Raw genomic sequence first — 25,785 nt, forward strand, 5'->3', positions numbered from 1 at the left:
TGATCGCAGGTTCAAAAAGATGTCTCCTCACAAATCAAGGAGGAGAACATCCAGGATGGAGAGGGGTCACAAACCCTTCCACCCTACGATCCTCTGGAGAGGAACGCAGTGCAGACTTCGCCCGAGGGGGAGACTGATCCAGCTTTAAAGATACCTCCTCCGCAGGGGAGGTTTGTTCTCCAGAAGGAGAACATCGCTAAAGACAAGGCTCTCGCTCCGCCCCTGGAGGAGAATCATAAGTGTAAGGGCAGTCTCCTCTCGCGAACGAGAGACTCGTTCCCCCAAAAGGGGAAACCTGCTTTGGAGAAAGCTCTGACACCACCCCTGGTGGATTAGCAAACTCCTAGGCGTAGGAAACAGAGTCAAGGCCTGACCGACGGGCTGCAGCGCCTGTGACAACCAGCAGGTCTAACACAAAAGCTGAACACAAGCTTTCCCTCGCAAACAAGAGGAAAGTTCTCCCGAAAGAAGACATCGCCTAAAACAAGCTTTCTCCCAGCCATATGGGAAAAAAGTGTAAGTGTTCGACATATGTTGGTCACTGAACAATCTCTCTCTCAAATGAGAGAGAAGTCCTCCCAAAGGAGGACATCACCTTGGACAAGCTTTCTCTCAGCTCTATGGGAAAAAAGAATAGGTGTAACAATTTCTCTCATGAACGAGAGAGACGTCCTCCCGAAGGAGAACATCACTTAAGACAAGCTTTCTCCCAGCTCTACGGGAAAAAAACCATAGGCATAACAATCTCTCTCGCAACCAAGAGAGAAGTGCTCCTGAAGGAGGACATCGCCTAAGACAAGCTTTCTCCCAGCTCTATAGGAAAAAAGCATGTGCGTAACAATCTCGCGAATGAGAGAGAAGTTCCCCCCGAAGGAGGAACAAGCCTTGGACTAGATTTCCCCCAGCCTCAAGGGGAAGCAGCACAGTCTTCGGCGATGAGATAGCAGAAGCAGATCTCGTCGATTTGTCAACAATTCTTCCCGAAAGAGGGAAGGTTGCAGAACGGCTTTAGAAGGGAAGCTCTCCCTCGGAAGGGGGAGCAGCCAAACTCCGTGGAAGGTTAACACTCCATTGTAAGTGAAGGTTCTCCAACCCTAGAAGGGGAACCTCATGGAAAGCACTCTTTGCTTCCCATCAACAAGCCTTGTTCAAGTTGAAGGTCGGCAACGAGTGCTACCTCCAAAGGTGGGCAACTCACGAGCTGCCACAGGTAGTGCAGGACATTGACTGCAGCGGCCGAAGCCATCATCCTTGCTTTCTACGTCGCTGCTATCTGTAGAAAAGAAAATAAAAGATGTGATGAATTACAATTCATAACTCTGCTGCATAAAATGAACTATTCGGGGAATAAGTCTCCTTCCTTGTAAGAGAATTCCTCGAAAGGGAGCGGACAAATTAGATAAGAACTCGCTCTGCCAGCTGAGGAAGGGCATTGGCTCATCGACGGCAAGGGGAGCGGAACGAGAGGTGAAAAGTTAAATTATAAACTGTTATAAACTTTAACTCAAGTACTAAAAAAAAAAAGAAAAGCACACGGGAACGTCACCATACCCGCGAACGGGAAAGTAGTAACCCTGCTGAGGAACTGCCGGCCATCCACGCAAGGGAGGGTGGCACGGTAAAGGAGTAATAGTATCAACACAATGACAACTCCCTTACAACAGAGACCGCCGGATACAGTGTCAACTGTAATAAAAGTTACAAGTATTTAACAACATATGAGTATGTTTCCATATATACACAAATATATATGTATAAGAAAAACACATACAAAAGAATAAACTAAACAGAATAACAATCAAGGAAAGTCTTTGCGGAAGAGAAAGGCTAAATGCCGGTCCTCTACCGAGCCATAAAGTAAAGTGGTTACTCAGCCGAGAGTTGTGAGTAAGCAGAGTAGCTAGTCTAGCCCACCCCTACTCGCTAACTAGCGGATGGGGTAGTTATTCCTCACTAAATATTATCATGGCTCGTCTTTCAGATACGCCAAAAGTATATACCCTTATAAATAACAGAGGGTTTGTATTTGCGCCGGAACAACCCATCTTTAAGGTCCTTTAACAATATTCTTTTAGTTTTAACCATATGTGAAGAAATGGGATTAAATGGGTACAGTGTATAGTCAAATTATACTTTAAATATCTACATTAACTTTATATACATGTCACAGGATTTATCTTAAAATCAAACAGCTACTTGTTCATACTCTCATCAGAAAAGGCTAGGAAATTTAGGCCACCAGTACTTCGTTATACGATTAAATAAACATAGGGTGATAGCAAGTGATTTCACTTCCACAATTTTAGGTATTGACACTAAAGCCTAAATTAGAGTATCAACTACTTAAGTCTTCAGTTAAATCAATACCTAAGAAATAAATAAAAACATTGAATTTAGAAGACATTGTCACTATTAACATTTTCATGCCAGTTTCACTTAGAATTTGTTCTCTGAACCATCTTGCGTACCTTTAGCATGCAATTTTATTTGGTCAAAGTTTTCAATAATAAACTTCCACTCAAACCAAATAAGAAAACTAATAAGTTTTAGAATCATAAGTAATCAGTAGTATTTCCTTAGTGATTGATAACATTTTTGGTTCATATGTTTTTCAGTCTTAACAATTTACTGTGGAGAAAAATAAAATCTTATTAAATTTATTCACCATATTTCTAATTTTCAACATTCTCTAGGTAGCCATATCATATAACATTATAGTAGTAACATTAAGATTTGATAATTTTCGAGCTTTGCATATGGTTAAAAACTAATATAACATTGATAGACCGCCAATATAAAATTAGGTACTTTTTAATTATACTTATGTGGTTCCCTAAAGGGTACTTTGCGCTTAGATAACCTTTAGATGCTTTCGTAACTTAAGACATAATCTTATAAAATAAGGATGCATGTGACTCAACAGGCGTTAAGCCTTGCTTGAAAGGACAACATTTTGTGCATGTGAACTGTAATGGTGTGAGGTCCCCATTTGATGATTAATAACCCTCAATCAATCTTGAGTGTATGATAAATTCCATCTACCAATATACAGAATGAATTACACAAAAAAAAAATGGATATATAAGACTTAAAGTCTAATTAAGTATTAGAGAATAAAATATGAAAGGTTTTCCTTACTGCAGATAATTATAAAAACACATACACTTGAATGGGTTTAATAAACGTTGAATGACAGATTAGTGTATCATCAAACGTTTTTGCTTTGTGAGGAACATCTAAATATTTTTAGTCTTATTTCTCAAAAGTAACATAAGTTTTTTGGACAAAAAGTCAGGAAAGGTTTGAAAATGCTAGAGTACCATACAGAAATCTGAAAGCTAATAATTATCACATTAGAAAGCTAATTGATGATTCTTCATGGGAAGCATAACAAAAAAGTGTCCATAATCATGGAATTGTAGTTACTTAACCCTTTAGTTCAATTGCACCTTAAGCACACTATCATACTGTACTAAAAACAAATTACAATACCATTAAAATAATAATAATAATAATAATAATAATAATAATAATAATAATAATGATATTAATAACAATAACAATAATAATAATAATAATAATAATGTGCTGTTTCTGTACTGCATCACGATTAAAATATTTTTCTCAAGAAAATATAAAACCTAAACTTTAAAATGTACAATATAGTATATGTGTTTATAAGAGAAATATATCAATTACATTTAGCAATTCAAGATAAAATAATGAAGCTGTAACCAAAATTCAATGTTCAGCTTTTATGTCATATATTTGTAAGTTCTGTCATGTATACTAAAATGAAACTTTTAAACTAAACTACATGAAAAATGCATTTCATCATAGTGTACTGAATTTCTCCAACTAGAAAAGAGATATGAACGGCACTAAGCAAATTATTCTAATACTCAAGTTATTGTTTACAGGTAGTTCTCTATAAAATATTTGCAGACAATAATTATTGATGCATAACTAATTAAGTGTCTAACTACTGCTGATCAAATGATGCATTTAACGTCAGTTTTTTCTTACACCATTTCCTATTTTTATTGAGTAAGGCAGTAAATTTCAACTTTTTAATCTTCAACTGTGTATTATTTACTCATGCAGAGTTCTTTCTTGAAAAAATATACACTTTTACTTATGTGGAAAAAATTATTTGACAAGTAACTTGAAAAAAAAATTTATTATAGTAACTTTTACAGACATACGCATGACTGCAAAAGCTTCAGAGATAAATCATCTTAAATTTTTTTTGCATAAGACTTAACCAAATGCAGGCCTCATTCTACAGAAGGTATTACAAAGTAGCGTGCTGTTCCCGAAAGTACTCTGATCTTCCTACAAATATGCATTTTTCAAAAGTTAAACATATCCCATAAAAACTTTCCAAAGATACAGAACACAGAATAATGTTACATTACCCTCAATAAAGTGAATCTACATGAATTGTTTCAATGTTTTGGCAGTTTATACGGATAATCAACTAAACACTAAAGGAAGTGTTCATGTCGTGTCTATTTATGTTTTAGGTTAGGGTGTATAAAAAAGAAAAAAAAAAAAAAAAAAAAAAAAAAAAAAAAAAAAAACCTTATTATTATGTATAATCTAATACCTTACATACATTAAAATATATGACAAATCAGGTCTTTCTAAACTAGTGACAATTACCGATGTGGTATCATCAGTGGTTACGTGGCAAATGTGAGGGCCTCTTAAGGATGACGAACAATTGCCTTGATTAATGAAGCTACTTAGCAAATACACCAGCCACCCATTAAGATACTACTGCTAGAGTTATTGGGTCCTTTAACTGGCCAGATAGTACTACATTGGGTTCTTTACACATTCTTCTCTTCCTGTATACACCTGACAACATTCAGATCACTCAAGGGGTTAACCATTGTACTGTTTTTTTTCAGTGCTTACTTTCCTCTTGGTAAGGGTTAAAGAGACTCTTTAGCTACTATGGCAAACAACTCTCCTAGAAGTACACTCCAAAATCAAACCATTGTTCTCAAGTTTTGGGTAGTACCATGGTCTTCCATTGTCTGGGTACCGTTAATAGTTCTCTTTCTTGAAGGTACACTCAGGCACACTATTCTTGTTTCCTTATTTCCCTTCCTCGCTGAGCTATTTTCCCTATTGGAGCCCTTGGGCTTATAGCATCCTGCTTTTCCAACTAGGGTTGTAGCTTAGCTAATAACAATAATAATAATAATAATAATAATAATAATAATAATAAAGGGATTTTGACGAAGGAAAAATCCACAATACTGGAAAAAGAAACAAATGCCCGGTACTGAAATAAACTGTCAAAACAAACTATGGTACTTAACATTGGTAAAGGTGAAGTAGCAACGTCAGTCATGTTGAATTAACGACAATCACTTCCGAAAATCACTGGGCAAAAACTTATCAACTTTGCAGGCAAGTCCAAAACAGAAGGATGACCTGGAGAGCGCGAGTAGTAGGTGTCGGTGGCGTAGCCCAACTGTATTCTCTAGGGCCTGTCACGGCCCTCCCCTTTGATGAAGGGATTATTTAAATGGAAGACAGCCTGTGAATAGTGGTTTCCACACGCCCTTGATAAATACACGACACCAACAAGGTGTTCGCGCGAGGGTTGTAACCTCTGCATTCCATGCTTTATCTTTCTCTAGTATATTTGGAAGATTTATATTAGAAAAGTGTAAGAAGGACCCTTTTCACCGGCCGTCACAGATCGACCCAGAAATAATAATAATAATTGAGGAAAGCCTAAGATAGATCAGAAAGCTAATTCAATTACTATACATACAAAATATCTTTCTTTCTGAAATGAGGAAAACATGGAAAATAGTGAAGATTTTGGAAAGGGGGGGACCATATAATGTTAAATTTATTGTCTGATTAAAGTAGGGAGATCATATTACAAATGAGAAATTAGTGGAGATGTTCCGTAAACCGGCTGGAATGGGACGATTTCTCAAAAGACTATGGTGATTTGTGCGCTTGATGTGAAGGGACAAAGAATAATTTGTCACACATCAGTAGATAAGGAAGTAGCAGGACAAAGGCCTCTAGGAATGCCAGGAAAATTAAGGAAAAACAACAAATGTTAAAAGCATTTGTTTTTTTCCTAGCTATAAAAATTAGAATCCTTTAAAATATAAAATATCCTTAGCAGAGTGAGAAAACCCATTGAAATCATTAATGAAGTAGAAGGTTTGCGCAGGCGAGTAGCTTCACCCACCCACTTTTGACCTTCAGCACTGGAAAGAGATGTAATTGTATAGCTATAAAAATTATAAATTACTTTAAAAATTTGTTAGTTGTTTCTACGAATATACAAACCTTTCTTCCTTTAAAATAGGGATACTCCCTTATTGGTGGATGGGAAGTTCTCCTAGAGTTAAACAAGTTGGTGCTTTTTCTTTCCTGGGAATAACAGTCTCCCAGGTCCCATGAGGAGACTACCTCAATCTCCTATTAGACCATCATAGTGATGAGTAGGCTGATAGGGCCTAACCAGTAGTTGGTTGGTACCTGGTACTTGGTCAATGAACGAATCTTCTCCACCAAAAGGGAGATGCAATCTGGATGGCCAAAGGGTAGTTATTCATTCTACAATGCTCCACCAATATCAGATCTAGTGTGTGATGGTATGAAATCTTCGTCTCCAAGTAAGTCGAAGAAAAGAAGAAGAAGAAGAGGCATTCATTCTTCCCTTGCTCCAGAACACATTACCATAGACATGATGCTTCCTGCCCTGTAGGGAAGCTGAGAGGGCCACATAACTAGAGCTGCCACCACATGGCTAAAAAACCTTAAGAAGGCTGAAGGTTATTTGGTGTATCCAAACTCTAATACATGTCCGACAATATCTTTTTATTAATCTAAATGGGAATAATACTGGACTTTATGAACTCTACATCAAGCTGATACCTCAACCCCCTAAAAGGTCGACGCACACTCTAATCTAAAATGTCTCACATTGTTAAAAAGAGACTGTTACATGACCTCTTTCTTGGTTCTGCCAATGCTAAGGAAGAGTTGCTGACATTTGGGTATGAAATGTCAGGTCCTTTCAGAAGTCTTGAACTGAGAAATACATCTAGACATTTTACCCACCTTCGCTGGTCGTCCAAAAGTAATTCTATATAAGTGCTGACAGATTGGGAATGATTCTGAACGAAACATTGGAACCTCAAAGGGGGCTACATCAGCTGAGCTGGTTGCACGGCGAGGATTCTCGGAGAGTCATTAATAGTTATAATACAGTTTGCGGAGAGTCATTAATGGTCATAATACAGTATTAAATTTAAAGAAATGTGAATTTGGGAAAACCTATATCACTTATTTAGGGCATAACGTGGGTCTCGGTAAGATTTGTCCTACAAGTGGGAACACAGAAGCTATCATCAATTTCTCAATCACAACATCAAAAAAGCAGGCCATGAGATTTCTCGGGATGGTTTTATATTTCCGTAGATTTGCACCCAATTTTTCAGAAATAAGCGCTCCCATAACTAATCTTTTTAAAAAGGGATGAAGTTTTGTACAGTATTTGATAAGGAATGCGTAGAAGCTTTGAATAAATTAAAGGCCGTAATTCTTCACAAGCCAGTATTATTGTTACCTGAATTTAGCAAGCAATTTAATTTAGCGATCGATGCTAGTGACATTGGTATAGGAGGAGTCTTGTCGCAAGAAGTGAATGGGACGAAGCACCCAGTCGCATGTTATTCAAAGAAACTAAATAAAGCACAACAAAATTATTCAACTATTGAGAATGAATTGTTCAGTTTAGTTTCAGCCTTGCAGCACTTTGAGATTTATGTACGTAGTAGTCCTGTTTTAACTGCGTATACAGATTACAATCCGTTAGTTTATTTGGAAAGATTTAAGAATAAGAATAAACGTCTCATGTGTTGGAGTTTAGAGCTACAAGAATATAATTTGAAGATAATTCATATAACAGGAAAGAATAATGTCATCGCTGATAGCCTTTCCAGAGATTTTTCAGAATAAGAAAAAAAGTTGTTTTTTTATCAGCAAATTAGGATTTTTCTTTTTTTTTTTTTTTTTTTTTTTTTTTTTGCTGAAGCTTTGTGTTGAGTGAATGGAATGCGAAAGAAGAATGTTTTACTGATATTAAGTTGGAGTTCCAGGCAGATGTTCCTCAGTTCAGGGATGGATGAGTTTTTTGTTGCAGACTTTAGAAAAAAGTTAAATCAGTAGATTTTCTTTTTTTTTTGGGGGGGGGACATGTCATGGGTAGATACAATACTTTTAAAAGGATATAATAAAAGACAAAAATATCTATTCCCAAAGTGTGAGCAGCGAAGTGAGATGAGCTTCGACTACGGCCCTGTTTGGGCAATCCTGAGATCACTTCATTGTCATCAACATTTTGGAAGTAAACCAAGCCTCGCCGAGAGCGGCTGCCGTGATAAGGAAACTGTCCTATTTTGATCAAGCTGTCATCGTCTTAATTAGTGGGGTCATCATGGAAAGACACGTGCTGCCCTATTGTTATGACTTAACACGTGGTCCAGATTGCATCAGAAATTTCTTCTAGAGGCTTCCACGGCGTGATCAAAGTGCGCGTTTTTGAAGAAGCCAATAGAGATGCAGAATTGTTAAAAAGAACACCTTCTATGGAGATGACCACTGCCCACTGTAATTAACTCTGCCCATACATGGATATATAAACTTGAAGAAGAGATTGTTCAAGAGAGATAGGACAGGACATAAGACAAGAGAGGAACTATGTCCGAAGCAGATGAGATCCAAGTCCTAACGTGATAAGAAACAGAGAAGACCAGAAGTCTGATAAGAAGGAGTTCCATTTCTGAACTTGACCTGTGAGAGGAGGAGGATTTCTTTGAGGCAAGCCATCTGCTGCGCCTCCTACGGCGCCTCATAACTGCAACGTCATCTGCTGCAGATGGTGGTATCACTCGAGGATAAGGGGGAGATGGTTCTGGAGCCCTTTTCCTATCTTGAACCTAAATAGAAGATTCACCTGAAAAATAACATTCTTGCTGTTCCGAAGACGTGTAAAATTCTAAGAATTACGCACATTAGGCAAGGTAGTTGTATGAGTACAGCTTGGTAAAGCAAGGGGTTTGTTATTCATTTAGTCAATGGTTGCTGAGTTATGAGAACCAGGATGTTGGTGATTGTAACCCGAAGCTACCTGACAATGGGCCGTAGCTGACGATGGAACACAACTGCGAAGGGGTTCCATTCATATACGAGCTTGGGTTGTAGTAGCATGATTAGAACGTATATTGTTGTGAGACACAGTATCATAGCCATCACGCAGAGGAATATCATCAAAAGTTGGAATGGTGGCACATTTAGTGACGTCATAACGCGTAAGGACAGCCCACTAACTTCAATGTATTGTAATGGGGAGTTCTATGATAAGTCCAGAGAACTCATAAGAAGAGAGCGGTGCCTAGGACCCTTGGAGGTATGAGGAAAGCCCGGCTCATGTGTACGAGCCAGAGAAGGGCAAAATGAATCCTCCAACAAGGGTGCCTCTGTACAGGCAGGCCAGGGAATGGCAGTCTTGATTGTAGGATTCAATGTGCGAGAATGGTAGTAAGACTCTCGACGCCTTAATAGGAGATACTTCCAAACACGAAAAGTCATCCCAGATAAAAACTGTCATACAGGGCTCACCACTCAAAACACTAGTGTGAGGGGAGGGAGATCTATGCCCTTCTGAATAATTGCGGACAAAGGTTGATGATATTGGATCCGGCTCAGGGAGCAAAGCAGCCGTAGCCAAGGGATCTATCTGTCACAGGCATTGACTTGGGTCACTAGGCATATGCTCAAAACATCAATAAAATTATGATCATCAATAATTGAATCATGGCCGTCGTCCTCCGTAACTGGAGCCTCAGAAGACTCAAGACACGAAGGAGCAGGATGGGAGATAACTTTCGAAGCAGAAACGAGGAGGATGGGGAACAATCTCTCTTAGCTCATTTCTTGCATCGAGAACAATATCTCTCCCACTGGGAGGATGGCCACACTCTACAATACTCACATGGAGATTCCAGAGATCATCTTTTTCCACGCCATGAGGGGCAAAAAGGATACGGATCAACATTAACCCGCCTCATGAAGGTACCACACGGGCGACCATCACAGCCAGGGCAAGATTGCATGACACTTGCTAGCTGTATTCAAGCACACTTATTATCGCACAGATGATGAAAGCATAATTAGTGACACTATATGAAAAGGACTAAGCAGTATAAGGGTAATTCACTATGGATGATGAGAATTGATACTAGAGACCTCATCACGGCAACCAGAAGAGAAGTGACTCAAGCCGTACAGCAACGCGTAACACTGCCATGCCGTTGGGTTGCTAAACAACCAGTTATGGTGCAACTGAACCCTTCTTTTTTGTTGTCTGGTCAGAGAAAACAGAACAAGGAGTAACCCATTTAAATGACTCAGAAGTTTGTATCTCCATAAGAATAAATACAACTCAGAGGATCCATTGTTTATGCCACATTGAAAATTGCAAAATATTCTGTTCGAATGATCTAGGAAAATCTTTCACAGTAGTCTTATTAAACAATTCTATAATAAATAAATAAATTAACAATATTACTACTATACTTTTGAAGTTACTCTTGCTACAGAACTTAATTACAAGAACCTAATTTCCAAGAAGTATGAAATAGACATGACAAAGTTCATGCTCATGAGACCATGAAAGAAGTAAACATAAAAATTAAAGTAAAATAAATAAAAGATTATTAGAGAATAGTACATTACAAATAAAAAAAACTCTAAAATACTTAAAACCCATAAATTTAAGTTATCCACCTTCAAAAAGAGGGATTCCCTCCTAGCAATTTCAAGTTCATGCACCCAAAATCTCAAATACTACAAGTATACTTCACAACTCACCAGACTTGAATTCCCCAAGAATGCTACCGTATGAATTTTCATAATTAACATACAATACTTTCTTTTCTCAAGGATAGTAAAACAATAAGCTACAAACAAAACTTTTATTTACCATAAAGGACTATAAGTAATTTTCTTATATACATTTTCCTGAAACTAACATACATGAATAACAAACCAACTACAATGAACTACATATACTCATTACCGCATAAGGATTATGACTGGTCAAACCAGCTAACTCACGTCGTGCTAGATCCAAAGGACCATTAATATTCTGCAGCCATTCATGGTCAACGTAATAGTCAATGATGCTTCTCATTTCTCGGTCATCGTAGTCTTCAACAGGAATAGGGACAAAGGGGTCTAGAGTTTCCCATCCCTAATGAAATGAAGTAATCTCAATGTCAATGAAACATTAATAAGAAATCAAAATATATCAATCGTCAGGTTTGAAATATAAAATTTAAATTTAAGATCATACTATTTTGGTTTTGAAAAGTTAGATATATTTATAAAAATTATAGCAATGTTCTTTTTTTCACTTTTATTCATACATCATCTTTAATATTACTCTAAACTAATTGGTAAATTATACAACTCAAAATCCATGAACACATCGCCAGATATTCAAAGGTTCCTAACACATACTACGATGGGAAACTAATTTTCAACTTTAAGGCAATGAAAATTAAGCAATCTCATTATAAACAGATTTAAACAGAGTATAAGCACTATACTTACAGTTTTCTGCAAAAGATAATGGGGCAAATGAGAACCTCTTATTTTACCATCATTTGCTCTCAGGTCAATGCTCCCTACAATACAGCCATTTTTCTAAAAAAAAAAAAAAAAAAAATTTTGTAAGTGGTACAATTAAAACCAAGGTGAGAAAAATTTGGTGTTTTGTACTTGTATGAAAAAAAAAATATAATTTTAAAATAAAATTACTGTATCAGAGTATTAACGCTGTATTCTAGACACTCCAAGATTTCAATTGGATCATTATCATTTACATAAATAATATATCATTGCCTATTAATTAATTCATTTTTTTTTATAAATACTTAGTAAAGTTCATCACAAAGTCAGGAAACAAATGAGAAATGTATGACAAAATGTACTGTAATAGATGGTAACAAGAATGAAGTACAGTCATACCTTTCTTCACGAAAGAATCTGCTTACGAAATTTTTACGCTGTGAAACGAGATGCGAATACTTTTATGACTAACTTTGCGAAAAATGTTTCATTTTGAGAAAAAAGATATGCCAGCCAGGCCGACAATAAAATAAAATAGTCACCCATCACAAAGAGTTGAAGAAAATGGGTTCAGACAACAGAAATTGTAGCTGTAGTCTATAACAAGGGTAACTATAATTCAGTACATATGGAACTACATTTTGTATATGTACAGTATTATACTGTTTGTATAGTATTATTTTCCATCTATTACTACATTATGTTGTAATACTACTTAATTTACAGGTATTAACAGTTAGTTTAGGTGTATTGAATTGTTCAAATGTATTTCGCTCTACAGTATTTCATTGTGGGTACAGTATATAGTACTGTAGCTTTATTATAAGATTTAATGTGGTGTTTTGTAGGGTTTGGAACGAATTAGGAAATTTACATGTATAATGTGACTCACAACACGAAAAAAATCACTTGAAAAAGCCACTCCAGAATGAATTAATTTTGTGTTGTGAGGCATTACTGTATACATTAGGAAATTGTAATTAGTTTAAAAGGCTTGAGAAGGAGATCTCATGTATGTAAAATATAAATGGATTCTATAAGATAAAAAATGTATCATATTGGTTGAAGGTAGCAGAAGCCTAACATACTAAACAAAATAATTATGACCATGGATGCTAAAATTCATTGCTAGAGTAAGGTGGGAAGATCATATAATGAACAACATGCAATTCATGGAGAAATATGGGACCCAGTAGCCAGAAATACAGCTGAGAACTTGATTATTAATATTGTTGTGACGTATTCAGAACGGCCAATATGGAAATTACATAGTGAGAAATATTGTAGCAGAGAAGCCAGGATATCTTTGAAAAATGTAAGTGATGAGGACCTAAGACATCCTTGGGTCATACCCAACATGACTACCAAGTCTGGTCAAAATTGGTACAAAACATTTTGTATAAAGTTACTCACAAATAAACAAACTAACACAGACTAAAAAGACAGGGGGAAATACATACCCTTCGCAAAATCTTCGATTTTGGCGAAGGCAAAGATATTTACAGATGCTTTGGATATACTGTTGTGCTAAATTTTGAGTAGTGCCTTATTCTTTAGAAATTATAAACTTTGATTTGTGCATATTGCTCGCAACGATAAACTGATCAGTAAATTGCGGTTTGCTTTGATCTATGCTATTAACACTGCTATACTTCAGGAAGAAGTTTATCCTTGCTTTTGCCCCACCAGTCAAAAGTTATAACAATATCATCTTGCTGCTATTTTATATTTAGGTGTACTATAAATCAACAAGTTATCTAACAGGATTTCTGGATGCTGAGTAATGTAATTCCATGAAAATCCTACATACAGTATATATAAGTTGATACATTGAATCTAAGCCTTCATTTTCTCATACTTATACAACAAATTACTATACAGAATCAGTAATTTCTGATCGTCACATAACTTACCCAATCCTTATCAAAACACGGCATAAATGCTTTAAATAAAGTGAATCTCTGGGGTTCCACATAGACGGCATCCACCTTGTAGCGAGATGATGTACAGAAGAAAGAGTTAATACCATCGACCACCACAGCAACTTTACACCTGTAACACAATATTTGGAGTGATTTCTATTCTTAAGCTAAACATAATGCCTGTGACAAAAAAAAAAAAATTACCTTGAGTGAGACCTTCAGCTGCCAAGGTTAACCTACTGATTTGCATACCATTAGTAGCAGTGAACATGAATGTACTGTACACCAACTACAAGGCTGTTCGCATTTCACTCAACAAACAGCAATAATTACCTGATTCATGTCTAACATGCTGAATTGTGTCTAGAAAACTTCCATAACATCAGCCACTTCAGACACCAACCAAGAGGGTTCATCAGCACTGTACTGAACCCCCGGCACATGAAACACCTTTCTAAACCCAAGATATCGAAAAACTTCCTTTCTAAGAAGCTCTTCCATACCATCAAGACAGTTCTTCCTAGGTGGTTGACCCCTCCTTTATCCTGACACTTCACCAACCTGATATCTTCCATTCTTTCCACAAGACAGCCATCACAAACCATTTTGATCTATCCTATCACATATATCAATCTTTCGCATATCGGCACTTTCCCATAGCCGCAAACTTTTGAGTGACAGCCAGTTCTCATCTTTACCTGCACAGAATGGGATAAGTGAGCTGCATCATTTTGTTTGACACTTTTAATACTTTTGAATAATAAATCATTATTATTTCTTTGGATCCTTTGCATTAGTATCAACTAAGGTGTATGTTTACAGAGATTAGACATTAGTAGACAACAATTAAAAGGATAATCTAAAGTAAGTTAGCAAAGGTCAATCACTCTTATCTACACTTTTAGTTTATTTGTATCCCCTCAGAGGTATCGAGCAGGTATGGAAAGGATTGCAGTATTTCTCACCATTTCAATTCTTCTTACAGTAAGTAATAAAATGTATATACTGTACTATACTACATAAATTCTTCACCTCTGTAACTTTCAACTTTTTTCCCATTTAACAACGACTATTAATTTCATTAGAGGTAGAGTTGGATCAACAATTCCTTCATTTATTACTTTTTTTAAGGAAAATACACTTCATGTTTCCCTCCATATTTTTGCACACCGCTTGGTTTCTAAATTTCTTCACCTTTTCATTTTTTTACTTGCACTCTCATACTTTCATTATCTGAAATACGTACAGTATTTGATAAAAACTACCTATATAAAATCCACTGCTACTTACTCTACTCCAACATATATATAAGCACTCATAGCTCTACCCTTCCATCTCTCATACACCTTATCCTGCTCACATTCACTCAAAATTCTTATCTTGCAAAGACCCATTCTTTCACAAGTCTGTAGTTTCTTGTGACCATTTTATTATATATTAGTAATTTATCACACCACACCTAAGCACTATCTTCTCTGACTTCTCCCAAAACTAGTCACTTCCCCATTAAGTGCCACTTCCGTTAGAGAAACATTTTACCGCTTGGAGAAACTAATCAAATTAGCTCCAACATCTTCTACATCTTCCTTCATAATATCACTGTAAGTCAATGTAGGCAACATATAGCTTTACCCAGTAATTTTCAAGCTTCTCGCCTAACCTTTTCATTAACCCTTTCCTTGTCTAAACCGACATTTCTTTCACTTTCAAAACTACATTTTACTGTCATCTGCCTAACAATCTCAGTCAAAATTCTGCCATACAAATTACCCGGTATGCTAAGCATAGTTACAGTTAACTCTATTGGCTTCATCCTCACAAAAACTATATATGGGTATTCTAAAAGAATTTATATTTTTCCTAGATATGAAAACCAGAGTCATTTAAATGGGTTACTCCTAAGTCAGTTTTTTACAATCAGACAATAAAAAAGAAAACAGGGTTCAATTGCAACTATAATTGCTTACTTAGCAACTCCCCTGCTGGGCAGCGTTACATCCTGGTCAAGACTTGTGAAGTGATAGAGGCAGGACCTTTGTTTAAAATATGACAAATTCGAAGATAATTTGTATTTTTCCTAACCATAAAAACCTTAGCTATTTACAGAGGGTTTACCTTTTAGCGCAGCTGAAATGACGAGCCAATAGTTTTAACGAGGGTTAATAACCCCCGCGCTAGTTAGCGGGGGGTGGGGTAGGGTAGCTTGCTACCCCTCCCCCCTCCACACACCGGTGACTTGCTTCACTTCACTTAGAGGTAGGGCTTGACTTGGGGGTCAGGGATGGCGGGCACATATGTGTAAATAGCTAAGGTTTGTATGGTTAGGAAAAATACAAATTATCTTCGAATTTGTCATTTGTTCCGTAACCGAAATACAAACCACGCTATTTACAGAGGGTGACTTACCCCTTAGGAAGGGTGGAAAGTCCCCAGCCTTACTGACTTCGGCTTGCCCGGGGGCTCGATCCCTCAGTGAGCAGCACTAGAGAGAGGGAGCCCCTGTACCTCACAAGTTCCTAGCATCGCTAGGAACAAGTGGCCTACATAAGCAGTGTGAGGAGGAGAGTGTGACTCGTCCTATGAAGTTGACCTTGAGACCTTCAGATAGGAATTCTAGGATAGGACGTTCCCAATACCACCTCGTCAGGGTATGGGAGATGCAACAGTATTAAGCTTAATACTAGGAGCACAAAGAAGCATGGGTTACCTGCAGAGGTCAAGGTCAGCTATGCAAGGACCAGGATGCTGCTTTCCCAAGAGAGGGGAGAATGAAGAAAGAAGTAGGGGTCAGACATACTCTTTCATTCACGCAGACTAAGACCGGGTAACAACACCCTCAACCTACTGCTACTTGTCCAAAAAGGAGCCTGAGGTTAGACCAGCTGTTGTGCAGCCACCACAGGGCCGATAGAAAACGTATCGAGGCTCCTTTGGGTCACGTCTTGCAGGTAGTGGGCTGTGAAGGTCGTTTGACGCTTCCAGACCCCAGCTTGAAGTACCTGCGTCACAGAGAAGTTTCTCTTGAAGGCCATGGATGTAGCAATACCCCTGACATCGTGGGCCCGAGGGCGACGTGACGGAGGAGGGTCAGGATTCAGGGCATGGTGGATAACCCTTCGAATCCAAGCTGAGATGGTGTTCCTGGTGACCCTCCTCTTAGTCCTGCCTGTGCTCAAAAACAAAGCTCGCACCTGAGGACGGACTGCAGCCGTTCTCTTCAAGTAGTGCCTCAGACACCTCACTGGACATAGTAGCAGCTGGTCTGGGTCGCTTGTTACAGAACGGAGACTCGCGATCCTGAAAGAGTCGAACCGAGGATCCAGCACTCCAGGATTCTGAGTCTTGGCAACAAACTCAGGGACGAACCTGAACGTTACCTCCCCCCATCCCCTTGAATGGGCGATGTCGTACAAGAGACCATGAAGTTCACTAACTCGCTTGGCCGAAGCCAAGGCGAGTAGGAAAGCCGTCTTCCAAGACAGGTGGCGATCGGAGGCCTGGCGTAATGGCTCGAAGGAAGGTCTCTTAAGAGACCTGAGGACTCGAACCACGTTCCAAGGAGGGGGTCTCACTTCCGACTGGGGGCAGGTAAGCTCATAGCTACGTATGAGTAAAGAGAGTTCTAGCGATGAAGAAATATCCACGCCCTTCAATCTGAAGGCCAAGCTTAAGGCTGAGCGATAGCCTTTCACTGCCGAAACAGAAAGGTGCATTTCTTCCCGCAGATACACGAAGAAGTCCGCTATTGCTGGAATAGTGGCATCGAGTGGAGAGATACCCCTTCCACGACACCAACCACAAAAGACTCTCCACTTTGCTTGGTAGACTCCTTCAGAGGACCTTCGCAGGTGCCGAGACATTCTCTCCGCAACCTGTTGCGAAAAGCCTCTCTCCGCGAGGAGACGCTGGATAGTCTCCAGGCGTGAAGCCGAAGCGACGCTACGGCCCTGTGAGGGACGCCGGAGTGGGGTTGTCTGAGAAACTCGTGTCGTGGAGGAAGCTCCCTCGGGAGTTCCGTCAGGAGCTGCAGAAGGTCCGGAAACCATTCCGCGTGATGCCATAGTGGAGCTACCAGAGTCATCGAACAGTTGACCGATAGTCTGGTCCTGTTGAGCACCCTTCTCATCAGACAGAACGGTGGGAAGGCGTACACGTCGATGTGTCCCACCGTTGCTGGAAAGCATCTTGCCAGAGTGCCTTGGGGTCCGGGACTGGGGAGCAGTACAGGGGCAGCTTGAAGTTCAAGGCTGTCGCGAACAAGTCCACAGTCGGGGAACCCCACAAAGTCAGGACTTTGTTGGCTATCTGAGGATCCAAAGACCACTCGGTACTCACTATCTGCGAAGCCCTGCTCAGACTGTCGGCGAACACATTCCTCTTGCCAGGAATGAAGCGAGCTGATAGTGTTATCGAGTGGGTTTCGGTCCACCTCAGAGTCTCTACTGCAAGATGGGATAGCTGTTGCGAAAAAGTGCCTCCCTGCTTGTTGATATAAGCCACTACCGTGGTGTTGTCGCTCATCACCACCACGGAGTGACCCGCCAGGGACCGTTGGAACTGCTGAAGAGCCAGAAAGATGGCCTTCAATTCTAGCAGGTTGATGTGTAGGCACTTTTCTGATTCTGACCAAAGGCCTTCTTTTGACGCGTCCGAAAACAGAGTCAATTCCGGGGGGAGGACGAGAAGACTCACTCCCTTCCGCAGGTTCTCGTCGACCAGCCACCACCGCAAGTCCGTCTGTTCCAGAGACCCCATTGGGATCAGAATGTCCGGGGAATCGGATCCTTGATTCCACCGGGACTTGAGCCGCCATTGAAGAGATCTCATCCTGAGGCGGCTGTTTGGAACCAGACGGGCCAGGGAGGATAGGTGGCCTAAGAGACGCAACCACAATTGGGCGGGGAGTTCTTTTCGCCTGAGGAAGGGTTCCGCCACCCTCCTCAGTCTTGCTATCCGGTCGTCTGATGGAAAGGCTTTGTGGAGATTGGTGTCTATTAGCATGCCTAGATAAACCAGTCGTTGGGACGGCTGCAGAGAGGACTTCTCGAGGTTTACCACGATCCCCAGATCCTGGCAAAGATCCAGAAGCCTGTCTCGGTGCCGAAGAAGGGTCGACTCCGAGTCTGCTAGGATCAGCCAATCGTCCAGGTAACGAAGGAGACGAATGCCGTTCCTGTGCGCCCAAGATGAAATCGGGGTTAACACTCTGGTGAACACCTGAGGAGCTGTGGAGAGACCGAAACACAGCACCTTGAACTGGTAGATCTTGTTGTCTAGGCAAAATCTCAGGTACTTCCTGGAAGATGGATGGATTGGGATCTGGAAGTACGCGTCCTTTAGATCCAGTGTGCACATGAAGTCTTGTGGTCTCACCGCAAGTCTGACCGTGTCTGCTGTCTCCATGCTGAACCGGGTTTGTTTGACAAACCTGTTCAGAGCTGAAAGATCGATGACGGGTCTCCAGCCTCCAGTAGCCTTCTCTACAAGAAAGAGTCGACTGAAGAAGCCTGGGGATCCGTCCACGACCTCCTGGAGAGCACCCTTCTCGAGCATGGTCTCGACTTCGGCCTGAAGGGCCAGCCCCTTTGCCGATCCCGTGGCATAGGAGCTCAACGACACTGGATTCGCTGTCAGGGGAGGTTGAGATGTTGTAAACGGGACGCGATAGCCTTGGCCGATCACTGAGACCGTCCAAGCATCGGCCCCGTGTTGCTGCCACCTGCGGACGCAACGCTGAAGGCATCCCCCCACAGGTGGACACGCAGGGGGACTGCCATCCCTAGGGCTTGCGGCCGCGGCCGCCACCCCTAGAAGTCTTGCCTCCCCTGGAGGACTTACCGCCCCTCTTGACCTTGGCTGGAAAGGGATGGGGCTTAGACACCACCTTCTTAGCTGCCGGTGCCTGTTTGGGAGCCTTACGAGGCTGTTGCTGCTGTTGTGGCGGGGCTGGAGGCTTATAGGGCCGAGTTGTAAGGGCCCTATGGAGGAGGGAGTCCGTGCTGGATTTCCTCCACCTCTCAGCCGTTCGCTCCATGTCTTGAAGCTCAAACAGGTTCTCCCCCAGAAGGGAAGCCTGTCGGAGCCTACACACATCCACGGCGGGGACCTTCGGATGGAATCTCTCGGACACAGCATCGCAACGCTTCAACACAGAGTTGGCCCACAGGGTGGTAACCTGGTGCGCCAAAAACTCGATGGAGCGGGTGCCCGAGAGCAAGAAGGTCTCCAGGGCCTTCCTATTGGTCTCCTTGGACAAGTCCTCCGATCGCAATAGGATGCCCAGAGATCCTAGCCAAAAGTCCAGCCACGAAGTGGCCTGCATGGCACACTTAGCGACCTTCTCGTGGCTAAGGATCTCTGCCGCCGAGAACGACACCTGCCGGGCAGAGAGTTTCTCAAGGGGAACTCCCTTCGCCAGCTCCTCCACAGAGTGATGGAGAGGAAGAGCGAGGTTGTGCTCACCCAGGATCTCGAAATACCTCCTCTGCTGAAGACGAGGAGGAGGGATGAGCTTGTTCCCGGCAGTGGAACGACTGGAGGAGGCAAGAAGTGCGAGCTGAGCGTTGGCCCTAGCCCTGGCACTCTTCAGCCCCCGAGACCAGGGCAGAGACGCACTGGTCTTAGGGGCCTTCCGAACGTCAAACACTTCATCCAAAATCGTGTCTTTGCCTTCACAGGGGGCGATGACAGGATCCATAAGCCCGTTAAGTTACCTTATCAGGCTTAGGACCTGCCAGAAGGCATGTTCGGATTCTTGCTGTTCTCCTCCCTGCGGGCTGGCAGCTAAGTCTCCTGCCCCAGGGATCTCTTCCCCCGGGTAGTCGTGGGTTCCTGACGAATCCTTGCAGAGGATTTAGGGACGGTCTTGGAGTCCTTGGATTCCCTCCTGGGAGGGATACAGGATCCCAACAACGAGGTTCGAGGGGCCCCTTCCTCACGAGACGATTCTCCTGCATGAAGCGAAGTCTCCCCCCCTGGTGCCGAGGGGAAGACTACCGCCCCACTGGAATCACCTGAGGATGGAAAGGCCTCGTCCACGGGAGAAGGAGAGAGCACTCGTGCAGGAGAAGGGACCTTTGCGACCAACCTCTTGGGAACCAACTTCGCCCTGGGGGAAGTCACCACGAAGTCCACTCCTCTCTTTCTCTTCAGTGTAGGAGAGACAGCCTTTGGTTTGTTACCCTGGTCGGCGAGTGCTGGTTTCACAACCCTCACTAACGCCCGTGCCAGAGGACCAAACCAAGTCTGTTGCTCCAAGGACACAGAGTCCGAAATCCTCGCTAAAGGGAAAGGGATCGGGCGATCCTTTGGAGTGGACACCACGGTACCTGCCTGAAAAGAAGGTGGGGAAGAATGATGTACTAACCTCTCCTCGTCCTGCACTACCAACCTGTGTTTGGGTGGAGGTGATCCCGAGTGCCGTCTAGGAGCACGCGTTCCTGCTGCTACCACCGGCTGCGGAATTCGCCGCGAACGATGGTCGCGCGAGGGCGAATGGTCACGCGGGAGCGCGGGCGAGCGATCGCGCGGGCGCGCAGGTGGATGATCGCGCGGGCGCACAGGCGAACGGTCGCGCGGGCGCGGCGGGCGCGCAGGCGAATGATCGCGTGGGCACGCAGGCGAGCGGTCACGCGGGCGCGCAGGCGAGTGGGCGAGTGGGCGCGAGGGTGGGCAGGTGAATGAACGCGTGTCCGAGGCGGCGAACGCAAGCGTTGGCGCGACGGCGAGGAAACGCGCTGCCGCGTGGGTGAGGAAGACTGCTGGCGATGTAGATCCACAGGCGATCGATGATGAGCTGGTGAGCGCGGTCGTGCAGGTTAGCGATGGCGCGATGTGTCATGTCGACGCGTTGGCGAGCGATGGCGAGCAGCATGCGCAGGTGAACGACCGCGCAATGGAGAGCGATGGCGAGCAGCATGCGCAGGTGAGCGATCCCGCGATGGGGAGCGATGGCGATCAGCATGCACAGGAGGGCGATCGCGCAATGGCGAGCAGCATGCGCAGGTGGGCGATCGCGTGATGGGGAGCGATGGTGATCAGCATACGCAGGAGGGCGATCGTGCGATGGCGAGCAGCATGCGCAGGAGGGCGATCGCGTGATGGCAAACTAGTAGCTGGCGAACCATGTTCCTTCAGAAGCGTTGGAGAACGTTGGCGCGCCGGCTGTCGCTGTTGAATAGGCGATACTAAGATCGCCTGTGCGCGCTGGCGAGCAGGTGAACGCAGGCGAGGAGGTGATCGCTGGCGCGTAGGTGATCGCTGGCGAGCCGGAGATCGCTGGCGAGCCGGAGATCGCTGGCGAGCAGAAGGTCGACGCGTGTCACGTGAAAGGACAGGTGGCGCGGCAGGTGGCGCGGCAGGTGGTGCGGCGCGTTCACGAGCAGGAACTGGAAGATCGCTGGCGCGATGGCGAACATGTGTTTTTGACACACGCGCAGCACGATGTTGCGTAGCCACAGGACCAGGCAGATGGTGAGCAGGAAGCTCAGCAGGAGCTATAGGATGGTCAGAGACCGCAAGGGCGATGGTCCTCAAATGAGCGCTGACGCTCAGAAGAGAGCTGACGAGCAGGAGAGCGCTGGCGAGGAGGGCGAACATCAGGAGAGAGCCAACGAGCAGGTGAGCGTCGGCGAGCAGGAGATCGCCGACGAGCAGGAGAGCGCTGAAGATCAGGAGAGCGCTGGCAGGCAGGAGAGCGCTGAAGATCAGGAGAGCGCTGGCAGGCAGGAGAGCGCCTGTGCACTAGCACTGCTCGTGGAAGGGAAGGATCCCTTAGCCCAGAAGGGACCGTTGCCCGTCGGGTGACGAGTTCTCCAGAAGGCGAAGATCTGGCAGGAGAGGGTGAACAGTCTGCAGAGAGGTTCAAGGAGGACGGAGCTGTAGGTTGAGGCTGACGAGGAGAGTCCCCCTCGGAGGATGAAGACCCAAAAAGGCGCCTCTTAGTCCCCCTGTAAGGGGAAGGGAGGCCCTTGCGGTGTAGCGGACGGTGAGCCTTACGGCGGAGGCGGCCTCGGGGAAGATCGTCGGGACCATCGGTCCTCCGAAGGGGAGTCTCCGTCAAAGCACTTCCCTCAGAAGGAAGCTGAGCAGCAGCAGAGACCGAAGGACTCACTTCCCCCTTCGAAGGATGTACGGAAGGGGGAGGAGAGCCTTTAGCACCATCATCCGCAACAGCACCTGCGGCGGATTGCCCAGCCACGTCGGAGGCCTCTGTCACCACGCATCGACAATAGACAGAGGGTCTACCTCTGCTACCGCCGGCGACTGCTTAACAGCGGCCCCCAACGAGACAAGGTCAATAAAAGCGACCCTGGAGGGCAAGCCCTTGAGTCCCAGGGACGACCAAATCTGTAAAAGATCATCATTGGTTAAGGCATTATCAATAACCTCCCCCGTAGGAGGAGGGCGAACCACCTCGCTATGGGAGGCGACGCCCTCTCCCCCCACCCAAGGTCGGTAAACAGAACTAGGGCCTGCGCTCCCACTCGGCCGACTCTCCTTAGGAGGCGGACGAGGGGGAGCTTCGGAGGAGGTTTGGGCGGCGGAAGAAGAGTCCCGAGAACCTTCCTCCTTCAAGGCTAACCCCGAAGGAGAACGGTCTCTCTTGGACTTCTTCTTACGCCGACGGCCAAACCTCTCCCACTGGGAGGCAGACCACTCCCTGCACTCATGGCACATGTTCTCCTGGTCACACCGTCGGCCCCGACATTGAGGGCAGAGGGTGTGCGGATCCGTAGTTACGTCCGACATGAAAGTCCCACAAGGACGACCGGCAACTCCAGGGCATGTACGCATTGTAAAGAAATAATAATGAAGGTCAACTTCCAACCAACACACACGCTGAAAAGAAAAAGCAGAAAATTAAAGGCTGTCACGAGGACGATGAGCAGACACGTCTGATCACCGCCGAGCCAAAAGTGAAGTGAAGAAAGTCACCGGTGTGTGGAGGGGGGAGGGGTAGCAAGCTACCCTTCCCCACCCCCTGCTAACTAGCGCGGGGGTAATTAACCCTCGTTAAAACTATTGGCTCGTCATTTCAGCTGCGCTAAAAGGTAAACCCTCTGTAAATAGCGTGGTTTGTATTTCGGTTAAGGAACAAACTGTTTTTATAGCTAAGAAAAATACAAATTATTTTAAAATGTATAGTTATTGCTATGTAGAATCAAACTTCTGAGTCATTTAAATGGGACTCTTCCTTAGGTCGGAGGAAGTCTCCATTAAGAAGCAATCACTTACTCTAAAACATTTACTATAGATAAAAATGCTTTATGTAAAAGCCAAAAGTATAGTATACAAGGGCAGTCTAACTGGCTCATGAAGTGGGGTGAAACTGTACAAAATTTTGGCATAAAAAAATTATGACAAATATTCCTAATTTAAAAACTGTTATTCTTACTTGCATCAAAGTGTGATCCAAGTCAGTACTGTACTACAGGTCCACTTCTTGTGAGTACAGTACATTTGCAGACTTAATCCACATTTCACACCCTTATAATGGAGAGAATGTTTGATGTGATAAAGGGTTATTTAGGTGTCCCGTAAGAGCATAAGTTAAACTATTTGTTGAGCTGCAACACTAGGACATAAGGAAAATTTGTCCAAAGACCTTTAAGTACAATCTTTTTAAAGCCTTTGAAAGTGCTTTGTCTCCTCCAGACTCCTGCACTAAGAAATTGGGGCTACTGAGTGATTCTTGCGGAATGCAGGAGTTGCAGCAAGTCCACGGTCATCAAGTGCTGAAGGGAGGCCATGGTGACGCTTCCCCTGAGGATCTATGTGGTCTAAGAATGATTTCACGCAACCAAAAAGAAATAGTGTTCTTAGATATTTTCTTTTGGAGTCCCCTGTCCTTAAAAATAAGTATGAAAAATTTGGAAGTAATTTGTATTTTTCCTAGCATACAAACCTGGAGCTATTTACAATCTGAGCCAAAAGTAAAGTGAGCTAAATCACTAGTGTGTGAGTGGTAGCAAGCTACCCCCCTACCCCCCTTAACTAGAGGTGTGGGTAGTTAACCCTCGCTAAATTTTAATGGCTTGTCATTTCAGCTTCGCAGAAAGTAATACCCCTAAATAAATAGCGTAGGTTTGTATTCCAATTACGGAACAAATATGATTTGAAAAATTAAAGCTAAAAAGAAGCTTGTTTGTTGTAAAAACTTTCTACATACTGTATTTGTTTATTGCAGGGAAATATTTCTCTTAGCTACACTTTTGATATCATCAGCTGTTTCAATGCATATCATTAAAATCTTCTGGGTAACTGAATAAAGTAAAGGCATGAAAACAACAAAAAGAAAAAAGGCCCCAAAAGTCACTAAATGTTTAGAACCAAAAAGCATGATAGATATAGTACTAGAATAGATATATTTTTATATGTTCTTTGAAGTTACACTTATAAATATAGCAACTATTAGTGGGATCTTTACATTTGCTACTGTGGTATACAATGGAATGCCAAGATATTGGCTAGTGATACACAACCAATTACATATTCATTATTATAAACATAAGAGCTGTGATGTTATTCAATACATTACATGAATATACTGTAGCCTATATTTGATTGGAGATTGTGTATGTAATACATGCCAGGTAAACAGCTGATCAAATGAGAGTCAAACTCCACTTAACTCTACAAGCCACTGATTGTCAATATTCAAATCTCTACTATTTTTTCCTCAACATTGTTCTAAGATACATAAGATTTATACATAGTATAGTAATTAATTTTTTCTTGAGCTAATGATACTTAGTTTATTGAAAAATTAAGACCAATTCAGCAGTAACCCTGAATAAGAGGAAAATCAGAAACAATCTTGAAACACATTACCTTCCTTCTGTTGCGCACTTCTTAAGTTCAGCAACCACAGCCACAACAACATCAGAAGCATAACGACTTCGATTGATCCCGTGCTCTATTAACATACTTATTGGTGACCCAGCTTCTGTAGTCTCTCTCCGTGACCAGGTATACTGTTCACTTGTTGTTATCTACAATTAAATATACATGTTACTTCTAAATATAAAGTAAATTATTGAAGTTTTGATAACGAATTTCGTAATGAATGTACTGTAGACATGAAAAAAATTAAAGTAATTTGTATTTTTTATATTTCCTAGGACACTCTAAAATCAAACCATTGTTCTCTAGTCTTGGGTAGTGCCATAGCCTCTGTACC

The 25,785-nt window shown here is 42.7% G+C and overlaps 1 protein-coding gene across 1 annotated transcript in view; it reads right to left on the reverse strand.

The window, feature by feature from the left end:
- Positions 1 to 11,010: 11,010 nt before the first annotated feature.
- mRpS29 (mitochondrial ribosomal protein S29) overlaps positions 11,011 to 25,785 on the reverse strand; it is a 62,114-nt gene continuing 47,339 nt past the window's right edge. Inside the window, exons 6-9 of the mRNA XM_068372824.1 lie at positions 25,437 to 25,597; positions 13,596 to 13,734; positions 11,665 to 11,757; positions 11,011 to 11,302 (exon numbers count right to left, since the gene is read on the reverse strand). Of these exons, the coding sequence (XP_068228925.1) occupies positions 11,102 to 11,302; positions 11,665 to 11,757; positions 13,596 to 13,734; positions 25,437 to 25,597 (594 nt within the window). The 3' untranslated portion in view covers positions 11,011 to 11,101. The remainder of the gene's footprint in view (positions 11,303 to 11,664; positions 11,758 to 13,595; positions 13,735 to 25,436; positions 25,598 to 25,785) is intronic.

Source organism: Palaemon carinicauda, chromosome 4 (genome assembly GCF_036898095.1).
Source record: "Palaemon carinicauda isolate YSFRI2023 chromosome 4, ASM3689809v2, whole genome shotgun sequence".
In the NCBI taxonomy this organism is placed as follows: domain Eukaryota; kingdom Metazoa; phylum Arthropoda; class Malacostraca; order Decapoda; family Palaemonidae; genus Palaemon; species Palaemon carinicauda.